Source organism: Oncorhynchus mykiss, chromosome 25 (assembly GCF_057628025.1).
Source record: "Oncorhynchus mykiss isolate SJ-2025 chromosome 25, ASM5762802v1, whole genome shotgun sequence".
Lineage (NCBI taxonomy): Eukaryota > Metazoa > Chordata > Actinopteri > Salmoniformes > Salmonidae > Oncorhynchus > Oncorhynchus mykiss.
In genome coordinates, this window is record NC_143046.1 from 73,781,929 (window position 1) to 73,803,867 (window position 21,939).

Sequence of the window (21,939 nt, forward strand, 5' to 3'; positions counted from 1 at the left end):
ATCAGTGCATTTGGAGGAAGGAAGACATGCATAGTCGCGGGAAGTCGGGGTGCTGAGCCCTGATAATAAAATATATATATATATATAAATATATATATAAATATATATATATATATATATATATATATATATATATATATATATATATATATTAAGGCAGATGGCCTAGTGGTTAGAGTGTTGGGCCACTAACCGAAAGTTTGCTAGATTGAATCCCCGAGCTGACAAGGTAAAAATCTGTCATTCTGCCCCTGAACAAGGCAGTTAACCACTGTTCCTAGGCTGTCATTGTAAATAATAATTTGTTCTATACTGATTTGCCTAGTTAAATAAAGGTAAAAAAAAAAAAAAGATAATTTCTTTCTCACACAAAAGTACCCGCACTTGCCCTTTACAAGTCCTGTATTAGCGAACTGAAATAGCCATCTGTAGTGCTGCAAATACATTTTTTCTTTATTGGCATGGAAACTTGTTTAGATTGCTAAAACAAGTGAAATAAACCTAAAAATAATGGCAAAAACCAACAAAGCGAATTAAACAAAACAAAGAAAAAACAATCAGAGTAAACATTACACATACAAAACGTTTATCTCTTTCTCCCCTCTCACTCTTCCTCTTGTTTGACAGTCACAGAACACAGTATGATAAATGTAGACTAATACAGTGCACTTTCCCTTTTCCATGTAATGTGAAACTTGATTTTTTATTAAATGGTCCACCCACAAGTAGTGGTCTTTGAAATGAAAATTCCAGATTGCTTGCTTGCTTGGGAAACATTATGCCATTCATTAGAATCTGACTGTCATCTAAAATGTTTCAAAGAATCAAACCAGACACTACATTAATATATATATATATATATATATATATATATATATATATATATATATTTTTTTTTTTTTTCTACCAGACTGGAGCGTTGAATTGCTCTGATTTCCATTAACTTGTTTTTCATATCTCAAGCTCCGCCATGTTTTGAGATTTTGGGGAGAGGTGTGTTGTTTGGATTGCTAGCAACATTTTACATAAACTCTTATCTGCAAAATGCACACCTCTCAATGACTTTAATTTATTTGTATACATGTTATCGCCCTTGAAGGCTATTAGGTCGCAGTACATAATCAAATGATAACGGACCTCCAGCTCTCTTGTGGTTAGCAATCTTTTGAAGAAGATTAACAGGGGCTTGCTGCCTCCTACACAGATTCGTTCGTCTCCTTCTTTCGGAATGTTCTCAAAAAAGCCTCATGGGGACGTCAAAAAATCAACACCGAAAGTGTTGGATCCCAAAAAAGATGTACTGACACGCCTAAAACACCTGCGGATCGTTATAGGTAAGTCGAAATTAGACATTTTGTCTGTCGGCTATCTTGCTGGGCTAGCTATAGTTTGATGCTACAGCTAAACCAAAGCTATCCTAGCTGAAGTGAGCCTGCGAATTGTATCTGTTTTTAGTGTGGAGTAGCTAGCTAACGTGCCTAATTGTTGCTACTCCATCACTGGACGGATTGGAAGCATACAGTTGTTGCTAGCCATTATAACATGGTTTGTGTAATTGCAATGCTTAAAATGAATTTGATGTGCTGGTTGCATACTGATTGTATTCACAGTGGCTCAAACTGGTCCATATCTAGTTTATTCTATTCTGCAAATAATTCAACCATGTTTTGATTTGGTTAGTGTTTCCGGGGTCCTTGGGACGTGCTTAACCTAAACCCCTACCGAACTTGAACCATATTACATTTCAACCTCAATGGGGTGGGGACATCCCAAGGATGATATACCGTCCCATTTGTCAATATGTGTCTTAAGTGATTTATCTCTGTCTTGCCCCTTGCCTTCTGCACAATTTGTGGACTGAAGATGCAACATATACTAGAGCCAGATTTGAGATGTCAGGCAATTAGCTAATTGGAGGAGTTCATTAAGAACTACCTGCAAAACGGAGTCTGTCTGGAGGATGGGATTGGGTCTGTGGGCGGCACTGGGTGGACCCCGTGAAAAAAACAGAAGATGTAAACCGGGGCTTCCTTTGGGATTAGTCAGGAAAGTCAGTCCTAGAGAGAACAGAGTCCTACTGTTTCACCAAAGTGTCCTGAGTTTAAAGCCAAAAGCCCTCTTGTTGCATGGTCTGTTCTAAGGCTTTAAAAATATGATATTGAGAGGAAATGGACTGGAGATGGTTAAATTCTGTTGTATTTGTAGAAGCTATGAAAAACATAACTTCATGGCATTGTGACTTGTGAGTGAAACATTGCTGCTCCATCTCATGAACCCATTTCCCCCATTGTGTTCAAGGCACATACCAAATTTCCTGTTTCCAATGTCCCCCAGTACAGCAACTGGTGTAGAAACGCAACTGTCATCATCTCATTGTGCATATGTGCCAGTAGCTGATGGAGACATTTAAGACAACTAAATAAAACAACGGTCATCAGTGATGTTTAGATTGGAAAGCTGGAGCTCTAGAAAGATGCCCGAGTTTCCGACTTGGAATTCTGAGTTGGGGGACTGTTCAAAACCAGATGGACCTTGTTTTTTTCAGAGTTCCCAGCTGTCTTGAACCCACTCTATGAAGTCTGATATTTCTGAGTTCTCAGTTGTTTTGGTTGCGGCATGAGGTTGGAGAGGTGTGTGTGTTACTGAGAAACAGCATAGCCACATACTGTGTAATAATAATGTAATGTGTTTAAATGTAATGTGTTAAGCCTAGCATTTTGTCTTATTGGTTGTTGAAAAAAATATCTAGGCTAATTCATTTAAAACTATAGGCTAATAATATAACTTTAGTATAGCAAAAAATAGGCTAATTGTGACAGTGTAAAAACCTGATTTTATGGCGGTGCCTTAGCGAACTGTAGAAGCTACTTTTATTTCAAAAGTGCTGCACACATGGTGTGGCTTCAGTTTGCCAGGGAGTAGGTTAGGAACTGCGCTCTGTGGAAATTGGATGGGTGTGCCCTGGCCAGCTCACTCCATGGGGAATTTCAGGCCCAAGATAACAATCACACAATCATGTTGGGGATATAGGCTTGGCCTAGTAGGGAGTTGTGTGGCTGTGGTCCGGCACTGCCTGACCATAATGGCAGCTGAGCAATGGATGACAAGCTTCAGGCATGACGCCACGCAGGATGTGTAACCTAAGCTCAGTGTGTGTTTCCCATGGCTTAATCAACATCCATGGCTCCTTTTTTAAAGAAAATCTTCAATGGAAAAACATAATCAAATGTATTCTTCACATACTTCGTAAACAACAGGCAGTTAAATGCTTACTTATGGGCCCTTCCCAACAATGCAGAGAGAAATAATAGAAAAGTAAAATGTGCAGTTGAAGTCAGAAATGTACGTACACCTTAGCCAAATACATTTAAACACAGTGTTTGACAATTCCTGACATTTAATCAGAGAAAAAATTCCCTGTCCTAGGTCAGTTAGGACACCACTTTATTTTAAGAATGTGAAATGTCAATAATAGTAGAGCGAATGATTTCTTTCTTTCATCACATTCCCTGTGGGTCAGAGGTTTACATGCACTCAATTAGTATTTGGTAGTATTTATTGCCTTTTTAAATGGTTTAAGTCAAATGTTTTGGGTAGCCTTCCACAAGCTTTCTACAATAACTTGTGCATTTTGGCCCATTCCTTCTGACAGAGCTGGTGTAACTGAGTCAGGTTTGTAGGCCTCCTTGCTCTCACACGCTTTTTCAGTTCTGCCCACATATTTTCTATGGGATTGAGGTCAGGGCTTTGTGATGACCACTCCAATACTTTGACATTGTTGTCCTTAAGCCATTTTGCCACAACTTTGGAAGTATGCTTGGGGTCATTGTCCATTTGGAAGACCCATTTGTAACCAAGATTTTAAGTTCCTGACTGATTGAGACTCTTGAGATGTTGCTTCAATATATCCATGTAATTTTCCTGCCTCATCATGCCATCTATTTTGTGAAGTGCACCAGTCCCTCCTGCAGCAAAGCACCCCCACAACATGATGCTGCCACCCCTGTGCTTCACGGTTGGGATGGTGTTCTTCAGCTTGCAAGCATCCCACCTTTTTTCTCCAAAAATAACTCGCTTCCCCCGTTGCCCCAAAATGATGGTTTTTACCGCTAAAGTTTTGCATCACTATACGCTAGTTAGTCTATCCAGATAATGAAAAGGCACTCGTGAAATAAAATTCAAAGAATGACTGATTGTAGCCTATCATTTCACTGACTTGGTTTTGCTGTACTGCAGCCAAAGTCTGCCAGCAGCCTACCTACCAAAGGTTGCACCGTGTCCATGGAAATGTAGAAAAACACATTTACATTTCACATTTTAGTCATTTAGCAGACACTCTTATTCAGAGCGACTTACAGTTAGTGCATTCATCTTAAGATGGCTAGGTGGGACAACCACGTCAGTCATAGTAAGTACATTTTTCCTCAAAGTCGCTATCAGCAAAGTCAGAACTAGTAAGGGGGGAAGAGAAGTGAAGTGTGAGTGTTAGTGGGGGGGTGTCTAGGTGAGAAGGGGATGCGACGGGGGGGGGGGGGGGGGGGGGGTGCTGTGGGATTATTTAAGATACTCTTTGAAGAGTAGGGTTTCAGATGATTTCAGAAAATGGTCAGGAACTCTGCTGTCCTAGCTTCAGGGGGAAGCTAGTTCCACCATTAGGGTGCCAGGACAGAGAAGAGCTTGGACTGGGCTGAGTGGGAGCTGGCCTCCTGTAGGGGTGGGAGGGCCAAGAGACCAGAGGTGGCAGAATGGAGTACTTGGGTTGGTGTGTAGGGTTTGATCATAGCTTAAAGGTAGGGAGGGGCAGTTCCTATTGCTGCTCCGTAGGCAAGCACTATGGTCTTGTAGTGGATGCAAGCTTCGACTGGAAGCCAGTGGAGTGTGCGGAGGAGTGGGGTGACATGGGAGAACTTGGAAAGGTTGAACACCAGGCGGGCTGCAGTGTTCTGGATATGCTGCAGGGGTTTGATGGCACTAGCGGGGAGCCCAGCCAACAGAGTTGCAGTAGTCCAGACGGGAGAGGACAAGTGCCCGTATTAGGACCTGCTCCGCTTCCTGTTTGGGGCAGGGTCATACTCTAGGGATGTTGTAGAGCATGAACCTGCAGGAGCGAGAACAACAGGGTCTTGTCCCGGGTCATGTCAAGGTTCTTTGCACTGGGGGACACTGTGGAGTCAACCGTGATGGAGAGGTATTTGAGCAGGCAGACCTTCCCCGGGAGGAAGAGCAGCTCCGTCTTGTTGAGCTTGAGATGGTGAGCCGACATCCAAGCTAAGATATCTGCCAGGCACGCAGAGATGCGTGTCGCCATCTGGGTGTTAGAAAGGGGGAAGGAGAAAGATGACAACAATGTTAAGCTTGAGTGGACAAGTGACAGTGACGTCATGGAATTCAAATGGGGAGAGGGAGTGGGGAGAGGGAGAAAAGAGAATCTCCACTTAGGAGAAATGAGTAGCCATGTGCCACTACCGCGATGGCTCTCTCACTAGGAGAGAATATGGATAACTGAGTTTCATATTATTCTTTGTAACTCTTTCTAAGGCGGCTAAGTGGCTGCAATTTATGGAACATGCCAAAACTTAGGACATAACATTTGATGGCGAATTCAAATACATTTCCCCTAAATCAATGCTTCTGATAAATCAAGCTCCAGAACCAGCCATAGAACCAGCTGGCTAATCATTTGAATACAGTATAGTAAAAAAAAAAAAAACAGCAACAACCGTTAACATTAGCTAGCTAGATAAGGTTAGCAGGATAGCAAGCTAGCTAGATAAAGTTAACATGCTAGCTAGCTACACTGACAGCTGTCAGTGCCCTATTTGTTGATTTTTATCAACTCCGTGGAAATTCCCACACCCAATTCGTGAACATGTATAAGTAGCCTTCGTCATTCTTCATAGGTGGAACCTAAAGGTGCATTTCCTCTCAAGGACAGGAAATTACATTGAAATAGAATCGACAACTTTAAATGCCCCATGACACCAATGCCCATACCATGTCAAAAGAACCAACTCATACAGGCAATGTGTATGGTTGGACCCAGTCAGTGTTACTAATCACAGTAGTGTGATCATGTGCTGTAGACAAAGACTTGGCAGAATTCAGTGTTGTTGACTACAGTCTTCATGTAAACATGACCAGAGAGAGGGCCAGCCTCTCCACACACTAAGGATGCTTCCCAAATGTCACCCTATTCTCTATGTAGCGCACTACTTTTGGCCAAAGATTTGGTTTAAAAAGTAGGGCCAGTTTCCCAGTATTTTTTTCCATAGCAAAAATGAAAACACAAAGCAGACTAGGGCTGACCCCATTTAGTCGACTGGTCGATAGGCTGTTGGTCGACCAAATTTCTTTCTGTTAATGCATTCAATATATTATTATTATTATGAGTCGTGTACCGTTCTCATTGTTGGAGTGGACGTGTTGTTTGCAGAGCTCACCAACCAAAGTTTTGGTTTATATCATTCCAATTCATGAGTTTTGTCAATTTATTAATTGTTTTTTGTTCAGTAAGGACACGCACCTGATTTTGCATATAAATGTAGGCTACCTGACCTGTGTGCAAATGTACCCCTATTAATGTGTCCATTTGGGGACCTCTGGTACTATTTCTGATTGTCTTATATCACCACCAGTAATGAGTTTTGAGTTTAAAGCTTAAAAAAAAGAAATAAAGATTACAAATATCACATCAAACAGCAAGTAAACAGTCTGTTTTTAGAATCCATTGAGCATGACAATAGTTACTCAATGTATTTTACAATTATTTCCAGCTATCTCCCTTTCGATAACCAGTCGGTATGGAAGGGAAACATGTAATGCTCTAACCCAGTGGAAACGTCATAAAATACCTGATTTAATTCTTATCTCTTGCACAAATAGCCTACAGTTGTGTCTGTCCCGAGGGCCCAGAATATTGTTGTTGCAAGTTTGCTAGCTGGAGCTTCAGGACAGCTACAGTTGATAAGTCGATACAATGTTTCAAGTTTGTTGCAGACAGCCATGCGTAGCCAATTGGATTTCTTGGGCATTTTTTTATCAGGGTATTTTTGACCTGCAGGCCGCACTTTTTTGTTGGCTTTATGTAGGATGTTTTTACATAGTTGACAATAGATTAGATTTAGATTTGTATACTTTTATTTTTTAGATTGAATTCAGATTAACCACATGACAATGATTTTGAGTTACAAAGCCTATTATAAATTAAATATAACCGTTGCACAAAAATGTGCATATGAAAATCATAACTGATATGCAGATCGGTAGAAATGGTAAGATATAAATTGTCACTCCAAATGGAAAAGGGTGCCGACGCCTGGTGTACTTCAGGAGTGTAACGGCAGGATCTGAGAAGGTCTGCAGCAGTGGGAGGAGGAGGGCTGGGAACAGGTATTTTTCTTCTAGTTTGGCTATCTTGATCTATGGCTTCCTCTTGAGTCATTTGTGTGTCTTTAATTATTGAATCAAACAGTGTGCATAAAGTGTCAGACAAGCTCAGTACATATAGTTTATTTTATTAAAACACAGGGTGTGTCTATATATGGAAAAATACACTCTTTACAATTTCGGTTTTCGCCAGACATTATTGGACCCATGTCGTCCGAAAAGTTATACTTTTTATTACTAATCTGTCCATAAAACATTCTTCCAAGAGTCTTGATGATCATCCAGGTGCTTTTTGGCAAACTTGACTCAAATTTTTGAATGAGATGGGTCCCATTAAGTCTGGCGAAAACCAAACACTGCATTCCACGGTAAGAATCTCATACCAACGGTCAAGCATGGTGGTGGTAGTGTGATGGTTTGGGGATGCTTTGCTGCCTCAGGATCTGGACAACTTGTCTTAATAGAAGGAACCATGAATTTAGCTCTTTATCAAAGAATTCTACAGGAGAATGTCAGGCCATCTGTCTGTAAGGTGAAGTGCAGCTGGGTCGTGCAACCAGACAATGATCCAAAACACACAATCAAGCCTACATGAAAATGATTAAAAAGCAACAAATTTGAAGTTTTAAAATGGCCTAGTCAAAGTCCTAATTGAGATGTGGCAGGACTTGAGATAAGCAGGTCATGCCTAAAAACACGCAAATGTTGCAGAGTTAAAGCAGTTCTGCATGCAAGAGTGAACCAAATTCCTCCACAGCGATGTGAGAGACTGATCAACAACTACAGGAAGCATTTAGTGGCAATCATTACAGCTGAAGGTGGCACAACCAGTTATGTGTAAGGGGGCAGTTATTTTTCACACGGGGGAATTAGGATTTGCATAAATAAAATAGTATACATTTTTTAGCTCAGGTTCCCTTTATCTAATATTAGGTTTTGGTTGAAGATCTGATAACGTTACGTATCAAAAGTATGTAAAAATAGAGATAATCAGAAAGGGGGCAAATAGTTTTTCACGGCACTGTATAGGGTGCCATAACAGATGCATGCTGCCCCTTTCTGAATAAGAGACTCTTGTGTTCTATTTTTGAACTGCAATACAGCTGCTTGGCTTGCTGCTATCTCAACAGAGCAAGTCAACAAGAACATGCCCCCATTCCCCAAGCTAAGCCATTGTTTAGGACAGAGCAGTTCCGGGCTGGCCCTCAGCTGGGCAAATTGAGGAAGCTGGATGTGTGTGTGTGTGTACTGTTTGGCAGATATTAATATTACCTGTTGACAAGTGTAGTTCTTCAGCCAAGCCATGTCAAAATTAGTTAGGATTAGTTAGTACCTTTGGCCCCAAAATAGTTTTCTTCATGTTGGATTTGTCACGTGCTGAGCTGAGAAGTGTTGCAGTGATGCAGATGGACTGTCATAGAGAGGAGAGTTTTGTTAAGGAGAAATGTTTGAGCTTTGTGTAATGGTACAGGACAATTCAACAGTAACAGAATGATGCTGAGACTCAGATTGTTTACTTTAAAATGCATGTCAAACAAAAAAAACAATGATTGCACTTGAAGAACAGTGCAGATCAGATGCAAGGTTTGGGAACAGAATGACGCACAAACAGCACAAACCGTTATTCTGTTGCCAAACTTTGCATCTAAATGTGTTGTTGTAAAAAATGTCTGGAAATTGTTCAAAGTAGTCATTGTGCATGGAGTTGTATTGCTTGTTTAACTTTGTAGTCATTGTTTTTGCCAATCTGAGTCTCAGAATTGTTTCTTGGCTGCAGTTGACTGAGTCTCTTCCGTCAGTTATTTGAGATATGCTCCATAGCACCGAGAGGTCAGAGAAGTATGTGTGCCTGTGTTTGTGTGTGGCACCAGTGAGAGAGAGTTTCCAACATGGGTCCGCCTGAGGCCAAGTGTTTGTTTAGTGATTCAGACAAGAGAAATAAATAACTGTTGGAAGTATCTTACTTTGCTAAATCACATCTCTTCCTGTCTCTCCCATGACTCTGCCATCTCTCCTCTCTGGCTCTGTTCAGGATTACAGGAGTAGACTAAATGATGTCCCAGGGGATTTAAAAGCCTTTTCCCTGAGATTCTACAGGCTTCAGGGAGACTGGACAAGATAGGAAGACGTGCATGCTTCCATGTGCCTGTCTTTTCCTGTTCTGTTTTCCCTCTGGCAGGCTTCTCAACACTATCCTGGCGGTGTCCTTCACAAGACCCTCCCAGGGTGATTAGTGTGTTAATGAATATGGTGGGCTCTGGGCAGCAGACCCTCAAGGCTAATTCAACAACTATTATCTGTGTGTGTGCAGTGTTACCCCTCTGATTTTTTTCCAGTAGCCGTGGCAAAGGTAGCATAAGGGGGACGCAGAAATGTATTTTGCTCTTTTAACCCACGAGAGTTGATATCAGTGCCCCTGTGGACATCTAATTAGCATAATAAGAAAATCCCTATATAAATCTGTCTGTTTAGAGGCGGCTACAAGCTCCGCTCCGTGTGTGCACAGGCACTCCTCAAAACTGGACATAGACATATATGTGCTTAGCAAATCTCAAAATAAAAGCACAAAAAAGCAAGCTTGCAGAAAACCTACTCAATACTGCCCCTCAGTCTTTGCAAGGAATGACATGTCGGTCTCAAAAAACTGCTTTGAGTTTAGCCCGTGTACCAGTAAAAAAAAAAAATATGGAAGTAGTATAGAGCCTGGAAAAAGGGTTAAATATGGGTAAAAAAAAAATTTATTTCCTGATCTAACTTCCTTTTGATATAGTTTTAGCCTTTTTTTCTGTGTATGAATCTGTTATTCAATGTGTTTCTATGGGCTAATAGGAGTAACACTAAATTCAATGTTTAAAATGTGTATAATATATAATGTGTTCAATATATAAAATGTCTAAATGATTCTTGGTATGACCATCTTAAAACAGTTTCCTGCAATTTGAAACATTTTACCATGGGTCGGAGAGAATTTTACAGTTTTATCATTTATTTTTTGTATTTTACCCTTTTTTTCTCCCCAATTTCGATCTAGTTTCATCGCTGCAAATCCCAAATGTGCTCGGTCGAGTTCATGCGTCCTCCAAAACATGACCCGCCCAAACCGTGCTTCTTTACACCCGCCCGCTTAACTCGGAAGCCAGCCGCACCAATGTGTCGGAGGAAACGCCGTTCAACTGACAACCGAAGTCAGCCTGCAGGCGTCCGGCCCGCGATGAGCCAAGTAAAGCCCCCCTGGCCAAACCCTCCCCTAAACCGGACGACGCTGGGCCAATTGTGTGCCGCCCTATGGGACTTCCGATCACAGCCGGTTGTTATGCAGACTGGGATCGAAGCCGGGTCTGTAGTGACGCCTCTACCACTGTAGATGCAGTGCCTTAGACCGCTGCTCCAGTCGGGAGGCCGGAATTTGACACATTTTACACTATTTTCCTGCAATTCTACACATTTTTTTTATGTGTCTGAGAGTTTTAAAGCTACACTGAACAAAAATATAAACACAACATGCAACAATTGCAAAGATTTTACTGCATTATAGTTAATGTAAGGAAGTCGGTCAATTGAAATAAATTAATTAGGCCCTAGTCTATGGATTTCACATCACTGGGAATACCCCAGATATGCATCTGTTGGTCACAGATACCTTATAAAAAAGGTTGGGGTGTGGACCAGAAAACCAGTTAGTGTCTGGTGTGACCACCATTTGCCTTATGCAGCATGACACATCTCCTTCGCATAGAGGGGATAAGGCTGTTGATTGTGGCCTGTGGAATGATGTCACACTCCTCTTCAATGGCTGTGCGAAGTTGCGGCAACTGTAACACGTTTCATACTCGTCGATCTAGAGCATGCTCATGTGTGACGTCTGGAAAGTATGCAGGCCATGTAAAGTGTTGGGCCCATTTTTCATGAGCTGAAGTAAAAGATCCCAGAAATTGACTGATTTCCTTCTATGAACTGTAACTCAGAAATATCTTTGAAATTGTTGATTTTATATTTTTGTTCAGTATACCATGGAAATGGTTGCAACACGATTCCAGGCAGCCTTTGCTCATGCACCCATACGTTTACCAGTCAAATTGCCAGAGTAAGAGCTTCCAAGCCCATTCTATTCATTCTATTTCTATGAATAGCCCCTCCAGGCTATTCATAGTAGCTATTTGGTGAATGATAACAGGTGGGGAAGTGACTGAGTCTTTGAAGTTCAATAAAACCTCCAGGCTTTACTGTAGCTTTCGTGTGACCTGACCAGGAAAACCTCCTGGCCCCTAGTCATTTTAAGTGTAGTTGAAATCCAGGGCATTCAAAGCCTGTATGACATTGATTATTCTTCTCAGATAGCAGCCTTAACTCTGAATCATTATGTCTGCTTGTTTGCATTGCTGTGTGGTTTAACAGTACATCTTTCTCCTCTCTCCTCTTTCTCTCTTTCTTTCTTTCTCGATCTCTTCTCCTCTCTCCTCTTTCTCTCTTTCTTTCTTTCTCGATCTCTTCTCCTCTCTCCTCTTTCTCTCTTTCTTTCTTTCTCGATCTCTTCTCCTCTCTCCTCTCCTCCTTTCTTTCTTTTCTTTTTTCTTTCTTTTCTTTCCTTTCCTTTCTTTCTTTCTTTCTTTTCTTTCTTTCTTTCTCTGCAGAAAATGCAGAGTCGGGGGACCTGAAGCATTTCTTTGACCAGTACTACTCTCACATCTACTATGTGTTCTTTGAGAACTTTGTTATCATTGAAGTCAGTCTCAAACAAAAAGGTGAGAATAAAAGTTTGAGAATAGTCTGGTTGGTAACATGAATGTTATTTTCACATTATTACAGGATGTTTTACAGTCGCTAGTCATGGTGACACTGGTATTGTTTCAGACACTTCCTCACGTTCTCTTCTCTTCTGCAGGTCACAAATCACAAAGGGAAGAACTTGACTCCATTATTTTCATATTCGAGGTAAGACAGTTACTTCTGCAATATTGAGGAGTTGTTTTAATTGAGTGTCCCAATTATTTTGAGAGGGATGGATTCTGAATGCGTAGAAAGCAGAATGGAGTAGGTGTAACAGAGAGTTGGCCTAACATCCCCCCCCAAGCAGGTTAATGTGTAGGCTACTGTAAATCAGAAAGTGGAGTGCTTCTTTCTGTGTTTGCTTGACAACTCCTCAATCCCCATGTGTGGAATACCCCCCCCCCCCCCCCACACACACACACACACACACACACACACTCTAACTGACTGACCGCTCCCTCACCCAACCACAGTGCCGTTTACATAGCTAGACTAATCTCTGTTCTGTGATGTGCGGTACTCATGGCTTAGACAAGTCTCTCTCTCTCTCTCTCTCTCTTACATACATACATACATACATACATACATACATACATACATACATACATACATACATACATACATACATACGTGCATGCATGCAGGCATGTGCCTGGTGACCACCCACGGGAGGGTATTAGAATGGACTGAAGGCAAGGCTCAGTGAGGCCTGAAGACCGTGGCAAAATGTTCCATTTAGATTACAAGGATCAAAATTATCCTGCCAACATGCACACACACATACTGTAGGCATTGTCTTGTCTTGTGTCATATTTATAGACCTAGACAGTGAGCTGAGAGGCAGGTTTATGATCTAAAAAAAAAAATGGGTGTCTGTTTGCCAAACAGCTAGTGACCTTTTACCAGTTCACATGGGTGTGAATGAGTCATGTGGCATTACATCTTCATAGTCTCCTTACAGGTAGGACCCAGTCCTCCTGCTGCAGTTGACCTCACATCTAAGGCCAGTGATATTTAAAACGTTTCTCTGAGAGAACTGCCTTTCCTCTCCATGTGTGTCAGACGAGGTGACCGGGATTAAGTAGTTGCAGGTGTTGAAATGTGTGAGATAAGTCAAACTAGTCTCACTAGTCTTCCTTTCAAATATTTCCCTGGAAAGGTGTCTTCACCTCACCTGTCCCTTGTTGTCTCATGGTCTTCTTCGTATGGAGTCAGAGACGTCTACCGCTTGGCTGATGATATAGCTCATCCACAACAGAGAGGCTAGACCACTGACATTCTTTGGACAATTGACATTATATTCTCCAATGAAGATGGATTCATTTGTTTCAACCCAGTAGTAATACTGCCACTGGCTTTCATACCACTCCTAACTGTTGTATTCTATGTTGTGTTAACAGAAAATTCTGCAACTCCTACCAGAGCGAATACAAGGACGATGGCAGTTCCACAGCATAGGTACATTTGTACTAGGCCTTTGTACATGTTGTGTTGCCATTGAGTGTGGACATCTTCATCAGATGAGTGGGAATGTGTGTGTTTTGCTCTAGATCAGGGATGGGCAAACATTTTATGTGGGTGAACGCATCATTTTAGCAGCCCCCTCTTGACAGTTGAGAGTTCATTTCCTGCAATTCTACACATTTTGACGTGAGGTTTAGATGACATTTTGCCAGTTGCCCATCCCTTCTCAAGATTTTACCTCATGATCAGACATTTGGTCCCATCATGTGTTTGAAAAGCAGGTTAAGCCAGTTAAGTGCGTATCAGGCCCTTAACAATGTCTGTTTTAGTACTGACTGTAGCCACATGATTTGTAACATGCATTTGGAGTGAGAGTGAAGCATATTAGTGCACTGCCCTCTCCTCACCCCTCCACTAGGCGGTCTCTCCTTTTTCACTGCCCTCTCCTCACCCCTCCACTAGGTGGTCTCTCCTTCTCCACTGCCCTCTCCTCACCCCTCCACTAGGTGGTCTCTCCTTTTCCACTGCTCTCTCCTCACCCTTCCACTAGGTGGTCTCTCCTTTTCCACTGCCCTCTCCTCACCCCTCCACTAGGTGGTCTCTCCTTTTCCACTGCCCTCTCCTCACCCCTCCACTAGGTGGTCTCTCCTTTTCCACTGCCCTCTACTCACCCCTCCACTAGGCGGTCTCTCCTTTTCCACTGCCCTCTCCTCACCCCTCCACTAGGTGGTCTCTCCTTTTCCACTGCCCTCTCCTCACCCCTCCACTAGGTGGTCTCTCCTTTTCCACTGCCCTCTCCTCACCCCTCCACTAGGTGGTCTCTCCTTTTCCACTGCCCTCTCCTCACCCCTCCACTAGGTGGTCTCTCCTTTTCCACTGCTCTCTCCTCACCCTTCCACTAGGTGGTCTCTCCTTTTCCACTGCCCTCTCCTCACCCCTCCACTAGGTGGTCTCTCCTTTTCCACTGCCCTCTCCTCACCCCTCCACTAGGTGGTCTCTCCTTTTCCACTGCCCTCTCCTCACCCCTCCACTAGGTGGTCTCTCCTTTTCCACTGCCCTCTCCTCACCCCTCCACTAGGTGGTCTCTCCTTTTCCACTGCCCTCTCCTCACCCCTCCACTAGGTGGTCTCTCCTTCTCCACTGCCCTCTCCTCACCCCTCCACTAGGTGGTCTCTCCTTTTCCACTGCCCTCTCCTCACCCCTCCACTAGGTGGTCTCTCCTTTTCCACTGCCCTCTCCTCACCCCTCCACTAGGTGGTCTCTCCTTTTCCACTGCTCTCTCCTCACCCTTCCACTAGGTGGTCTCTCCTTTTCCACTGCCCTCTCCTCACCCCTCCACTAGGTGGTCTCGCCTTCTCCACTGCCCTCTCCTCACCCCTCCACTAGGTGGTCTCTCCTTCTCCACTGCCCTCTCCTCACCCCTCCACTAGGTGGTCTCTCCTTTTCCACTGCCCTCTCCTCACCCTTCCACTAGGTGGTCTCTCCTTTTCCACTGCACTGAGACCACTGTGCAGTTGGATACAAAGCCCACCCTGAGAAAGCCAAGGACCTGGGGATGAGGGTCTCCCAGGTCTGACCGAGAACTCTGACATGTGCTGTAGTATTGGGGGCGGGGCTGGTTGGGTGTGATAAGGGCTGGGGGAGTGTCAGTCCAGTTGTTGATATTCCATGTGATGCATTTTGTTGTCCTCACAGGCCTCATTCTGAAGAAGTTGTTGCACACTGGGAACTCTTTAAAGGTACATCAGAGTGGTCCTTCATTCGCAAGTAGCCAACCTGTATCTGTACATGCAGTACTTCTGTTTTTGCTGTTGCCTTCGTCTTTCACAATGGTGTTGACTGCTATGGGTATTTGGTAATAGAATGCTCATACATATAGAAAGGCTTGATTCTATTTCTGTTCCTGACTGTGTCTCTCTCCCCTGTAGATCCGAAGGGAGGGTGTACGTCTGTTCCTGCTATGGATGCAGGCCTTGCAAGGCAACGCACTGAGAGAGCAGCTATGGATTTTTGCCTGTCTGATCCCTGGCTTCCCATCTCCCCAGTCAGAGCTTGGCCCTCGAACCCTGGACAACCTGGTCAACCCCCCTCTCAGCCTCCAGGAGAGTTAGTATCTCTACACCTATCACCTTGCTAGTGACTGTAGTTATAAGGAAAAATCTTGAGGTTGACCATTCCAGACCTGCCAACATGCACGCATTTTGCGTACCAACTACGCAATTCTCTGTCCATGTACGCAGCTTCGAGATCCAATGTTAAAAGTACACAGAAATTAATAGGGCCTGATTTAAAATATATATATTAATAATAGTAATGTAATTACTTTTGAATAAAAAATGAATCCACTGAGAAAATCTAACATCCCGATTTATCAAGCCTCAACATGTACGGATGCAACATACAGACGTACGGAATTGAGATAAAAACATAATTATTGGACGTAGCCCTGTCTGCCCCTCCTCCTGTTTGTTGTGATAAGTGTTGAGTTTGCCGACTGTCAGCTGTACGTAAACACATGGACAAATCCCTTTTCGACTCCGTGTTTATTTATTTATTTTTTTTATTTTACCTTTATTTAACCAGGCAAGTCAGTTAAGAACAAATTCTTATTTTCAATGACGGCCTGGGAACAGTGGGTTACCTGCCTGTTCAGGGGCAGAACGACAGATTTGTACCTTGTCAGCTCGGGGGTTTGAACTCGCAACCTTCCGGTTACTAGTCCAACGCTCTAACCACTAGGCTACCCTGTCGCCCCGTGTGTTGTGGAAAGGTAAACACTAATTGTTTCAAGCTAACGTTAGTGAACATAAGATAGACATTCAGTGGGCTCTAAAGTGCCAGCAGTTCACCTTCATTTTCTAGTGAAATAAATGAAATGCAAATGTCGCATTTGTGCGAGTGTGATATACATTTTATTCTGCGACCCATTCGTTGTATTTTCCACGTAACATTACGAGGATCACGCAACCTGATAGACTGTAACTGTAATTATGATCCACGTCACAAAAAGCATTACAAAGTATAATCAAAAATCAATATTAACATCTTGGCATTAAATGGAGTCGTGAGTTTAGAATACTGTGTGATGGAGAATGAATGAGTGTCCGGTATTATCTACAGAGGCAATGCTTCTAAAAGGCCTTTGCACTAGATTTGAGATTTTATACATTTCGAAAATCTGAAATGATTTATGCGCTGCAAAGATCCAATAGGCACCTTTTACATTTGACCTTTTACCTTTTACATAGGCCGAAACAGCGGACTCTTCTAGCGGACAGCGTTCAGATTCTCTTTGCGGTAGCCTACTTAAGCTTTGTGTAACCAGTTTGCTGTCTGTCGACGCGATCATTTGTGTTTGTTTTTATGTTTTCGAAATGATTTTGCTTTTAGAATTGCTTAGGAACCATGTCTAAAAAGCCAATACTTGTGACCTGGCCCTGGTGATTGGCCCTGTTTGAGAGGTGACGAGCGTTCCTCTACTATAGAGACTAAACTCGGGAGCATGTGCTACAAAAAAACGTTATAGATAGTTATCTCTAATTTGCCCGTGCGCTTCTGGTACTCTAAAAAGTTGGACAGGGTTGGCAGGTCTGCTGTTCTGCAGCCTAAACATATTTCAGATTCAAACTCCTATGGCCAACCCTAATTATCAGTCAAGCCCATGGGGCTGATTATTTTGCTTTTGATCCTTTTTTTTTATCTCCTCCTATATTGCTTTCCCTTCTTCTTCCATTCCTTCAGCTCAAGTTACTCCAGAAGAGATCAGTCCCCTGGTCCCTCCTCAGGCAGGGGATAAAGCCCAGGAAGACCTCACAGGATACTTTCTAGAGGCTCTTCTGAAATACATGGTAAACCAGGTACTCTTCCCTTAATTACTAACACTGCTAACATGCTTGGCGTGGATGCATTACCTACTACCTACCAGCGAGCCTTTTGAGATGGACGTCTGTCTGTCTGCATGCTGAGAAGTGCAAATGACCGTAACCCCCTGAACTTCCTTACATCATGTTAAGTCACCCACAATGAACTCAGTTCAAAATTAAACGGGATCAACAACATAGCTCATATGTATAGCTCAAACTCATTATTAACGCTGAGTTGCATCGGCATGCTTTTTCTTCAGTGTGCTGTATGCTCACACACTGAGTTAACGGCTGCTCTCTCTCTCCCTGCCGCAGACAGTGCCTCCTCTCACTCCCTGTCTCTGGTCCTGTTTCTGTCATGCTCTTTGTTAACAGTAGTCTCTTGTTGTCTTTCCCCCTGCAGGCCAAAAGTCTGGAGTGGAAGTGTAAAGACAACCACGAGAAGGGCTTTGCATTCCTGTTTGGAAACTTCAAGAAATATTACCTGCCGCACATATTCCCCAACTTCTCCAAGGAGACCAGTTTGTACCATCCCATACTGGGTGAGGAGACAAATTTGAATTAGTATGAGCTAAAGAAACAGATAGGTCTTTGTTTATATACATTCTAAAGCTGATTCTTAGCTTTGCATTTTACTATAGTGGTGCAGTGTTCATAGAAGTACATTGATACCCTTTTGGTACTACTGAGCCGAGCTGAGCTGGCATGGTTATACATCAGAGCCAGCACAGTATGAGTTGGGTCAACACAATGGTGTGAAGAGGGGAATAGTGATACATCTGTATTCTCTATTCAACCTCTCCGTCTGTCCCCCCTCCAGAGGTTCCTTCGATGAGACCAAAGCCTTACTACAGTGTGGTGAAGAAAGACCCAGAGACCAACGAGGCAGTGTACTGTACCAAGGAGAGCCTCCTCAATGCCCGCGTCATCTTCATCCGCTGGCTGGTGTCCTTCTGGCTGGAGCCACGCTCCAACACTGGAACACACATCCCCGGGGTGGATGGAGAGAGGGAGAGCGTTCCAAAGAACATCCAGGTAATCACCGTATACACACCCGAGGGTAGAGTTTGCCTGAGTTAGCACAATGTATATACAGTGCCTTGCGAAAGTATTCGGCCCACCTTGAACTTTGCGACCATTTGCCACTTTTGTAGCAAAAGGTGCGCTACAAAGTATTAACTTAAGGGGGCTGAATAATTTTGCACGCCCAATTTTTCAGTTTTTGATTTGTTAAAGAAGTTTGAAATATCCAATAAATGTCGTTCCACTTCATGATTGTGTCCCACTTGTTGTTGATTCTTCACAAAAAAATACAGTTTTATATCTTTATGTTTGAAGCCTGAAATGTGGCAAAAGGTCGCAAAGTTCAAGGGGGCCGAATACTTTCGCAAGGCACTGTATTATATCTAGGAATCATAGAGAGAGCGTGCCAAAAAACATCCAGGTTGGCCATGCAGGCAGCACATCTGAAGGGCAGAAGTATGCAGGGTTAGCATAACTATCTTTACATTAAACAAAGCCTCTGGGACAGCTTTTAAGTTGTGATATTTCTCTGTCTGTGGGATATACTAGTGAACCTCCAACTCATGTATTGTGTTACATACATTTCCAATCCTTATGGAAGCATTAATGGTGGTTGTGTTTCTCTGGTTGTGTTCCAGAGGGCAGCAGCAGGGCTGGCAGCGCGGGGACATGGCCTGGGGGAGGACCTGGGCCCCAGGGCAGACAGCCTGGACAGAGCGATTGGGTGTGAGCAGGAGCAGTCCCACTCCAACACCTCCACCCTGACGGAGAGGGAGCCCAGCTCCTCCAGCCTGTGTAGTATGGACGAGGAGCACCTCACTGACAAGGAGGTGGTGAGACGAGTCCTCTGTTCCTCCAGGACTAACGTCAACTTCATCACCGAGGTCTTCAGACAGGTACAGCACACATACTCAAACGCACAGTACATTGTGTATTGCTGGTTCTGGTTGTGATAAATATGTTTCCCTTCTTGGAACAATAAAGTTCTATTACTACTACTACTATGTTCTGAATACCCCTGTAAAAGTCTGAATACCCCTGCAAAAGTCTGAATACCCCTGTAAAAGTCTGAATAACCCTGTAAAAGTCTGAATACCCCTGTAAAAGTCTGAATACCCCTGCAAAAGTCTGAATACCCCTGTAAAAGTCTGAATACCCCTGCAAAAGTCTGAATACCCCTGTAAAAGTCTGAATACCCCTGTAAAAGTCTGAATACCCCTGCAAAAGTCTGGTATTGTGTGGCTGTATGCCCCAAAGAGAGCAGAGAAGATAAATAAGTCTGCTCCATTTGAATCCACAGTGACATTGATGTGTTGTCCTCTTTTCTCAGGCCTTCCTGTTGCCGATGTGTGAGGCTGCAGCCATGAGGAAGGTGGTGCGGGTGTACCAGGAATGGTTCGCCCAGGAGGACAAGCCTGTGTTTATGAGGGAGCCGGAGGAAGAGAGGTTCTTTACCACGGTTGGAGGGATCAACCTAGAGCCTGTAGCCCAGCAGGACACTGAGAAGGAGGAGGTGAGAGCTGGGGCTTTGTGTGGGGGAGGATGGATGGAAGCACCAGGGTCCATTAAGGAATACATTTTGCAATGGAAAAGGACTCCTTGTTTCAGTCCGTTTTCTTACATTTGGTGTCTAATGAACACAACCCTCAACAAAGACAAGTAAGTACACATGATGCCGCCTGTCTTCATGGTCTCTCAGTCTAACACTTCTTGTGTCTTTCTGTGTCCTCAGGGGGTGAATAAAGTGTCTGAGAAAGAGCTGCTGGAGTACAGTGTGCATGCCGGTGTTCAGCCCACTCTACAGGTATTTTCTATTGCCCAACACATACACACATTATGATAAATCGGCAACCACATAAAGTCTTATTCTGGAATGATCACTAACTTCCATCCGATACTGTCCAGTTCCATGCCTTTCTTCACCACCATCATCTACCCCTCGCTCTCTTTCACCCCAGGTGTTTGTCACCAACTCTGCCAACGTTTTTCTGCTGGAGCCAGCCAACGAGCTCAAGGTGTTGCTGGAGGAACATGTTGACATGTGCAAGAGAGTCCTCAACATCTACCGCAGCCTGGTCATGCATGAAACCATGGACCAGAAGACATGGTACAGCACCACAACACTACACGCTAACACTGAGCAGCGTATTGGTTCTAATGGGAAAGCATAGCATACATTTATGGCCAGACCCAATTTGCAACCCACCACTCCCATTAGCCCTAACCCTTCTATATTTGCAGATCTGAAGAGTCTGGTTATGTAATCCAAATGACCAAAAGTATGTGGACACCTGCTCGTTGAACACCTCATTCCAAAATCATGAGCAATAATATTGAGTTGGTCCCCCATTTGCTGCTATAACAGCCTCCACTCTTCTGGGAAGGCTTTCCACTAGATGTTGAAGCATTGCTGTGGGGACTTGCTTCCATTCAGCCAAAAGAGCATTAGTGAGGTTGGGTACTGATGTTGAGCGATTAGGCCTGGCTCGCAGTCGGCATTCCAATTCCTCCCAAAGGTGTTTGATGGGGTTGAGGTCAGGGCTCTGTGCAGGCCAGTCAAGTTCTTCCACACCCATCTCGACAAACCATTTCTGTATGGACTTCATAGACATCATAGCCACGTTGAAAGTCCCTGAAGTCTTCAGTAAGGCTGTTCTACTGCCAATGTTTGTCTTTGGAGATAGCATGGCTGTGTGCAAGATTTTATATACCTGTCAGCAACGGGTGTGACTGAACTAGCAGAATCCACTTATTTGATGGGTGGACGACATACGATTTTCAGGGATACAGTATCTTCAACCTAGCTTCCTTTCCCCCTGAACACTGGATGCAGAGACCCTGCTCAGGCTTTTATTTTATGCCTGGTATGTTAGGTTAGGGCCAAGGTGGAGGGGTAGGAACTTTCCACTCTTTGTGTAACATGAGGGATCCTATGTGACCGCTACTCTTCTGGTGTCTCTCTGTGCGTCTGCAGGGAGCAGATCTTGCTGGTGCTGTTAAGGGTGACTGAGTGTGTGATGAGGAGACATCCCTCCATCATGCCCCATGGCAAGAAGAACATCACTCTCTCTGGGAGGCTGGCCGGGGCCGTCTTTCAGGTACCCAGCATAGTACTCACAACATACAGTTGTTGTGTCCCAAGCGGCACCCTGTTCCCTATATAATGCACTGCTTTTGGCCTGGGCCCATGAGTTAAAAGCGCTGTACTATATAGGGAAGAGGATGCCATTTGGGACACCTAATGTGACTAACCGCAAGGGCTTTTTCTTAATAGTATTTTCTTGATTCCTCATGTCCTCTCCTTGAATCCTCCCCTCGCTGCCCACTGAAATTTTGAAAATAAGTTTGGGAGAGGACACAAGGAATCGAGGCAAAGACTTTTGAGAGAGCCATGGTGCCTCCATAACCTTCCTCTGCATGAGACCTAACTAAGGGA

At 43.6% G+C, this 21,939-nt stretch overlaps 1 protein-coding gene across 10 annotated transcripts in view; it reads left to right on the plus strand.

Annotated features, from left to right (window-relative positions):
- Window positions 1-931: 931 nt before the first annotated feature.
- LOC110505733 (ral GTPase-activating protein subunit alpha-1) overlaps window positions 932-21,939 on the plus strand; it is a 117,034-nt gene continuing 96,026 nt past the window's right edge. For 9 of the 10 annotated variants that reach the window (XM_090221035.1, XM_090221042.1, XM_090221037.1 and 6 more), the window contains exons 1-14: window positions 932-1,334; window positions 12,018-12,128; window positions 12,269-12,318; window positions 13,554-13,611; window positions 15,313-15,356; window positions 15,546-15,723; window positions 17,359-17,474; window positions 17,884-18,022; window positions 18,301-18,515; window positions 19,142-19,399; window positions 19,834-20,016; window positions 20,236-20,307; window positions 20,462-20,610; window positions 21,478-21,601. In XM_090221035.1, the coding sequence (XP_090077161.1) occupies window positions 1,229-1,334; window positions 12,018-12,128; window positions 12,269-12,318; window positions 13,554-13,611; window positions 15,313-15,356; window positions 15,546-15,723; window positions 17,359-17,474; window positions 17,884-18,022; window positions 18,301-18,515; window positions 19,142-19,399; window positions 19,834-20,016; window positions 20,236-20,307; window positions 20,462-20,610; window positions 21,478-21,601 (1,803 nt within the window). In that variant the 5' untranslated portion in view covers window positions 932-1,228. The remainder of the gene's footprint in view (window positions 1,335-12,017; window positions 12,129-12,268; window positions 12,319-13,553; window positions 13,612-15,312; window positions 15,357-15,545; window positions 15,724-17,358; window positions 17,475-17,883; window positions 18,023-18,300; window positions 18,516-19,141; window positions 19,400-19,833; window positions 20,017-20,235; window positions 20,308-20,461; window positions 20,611-21,477; window positions 21,602-21,939) is intronic. The other variant, XM_090221036.1, reaches the window with a different exon arrangement.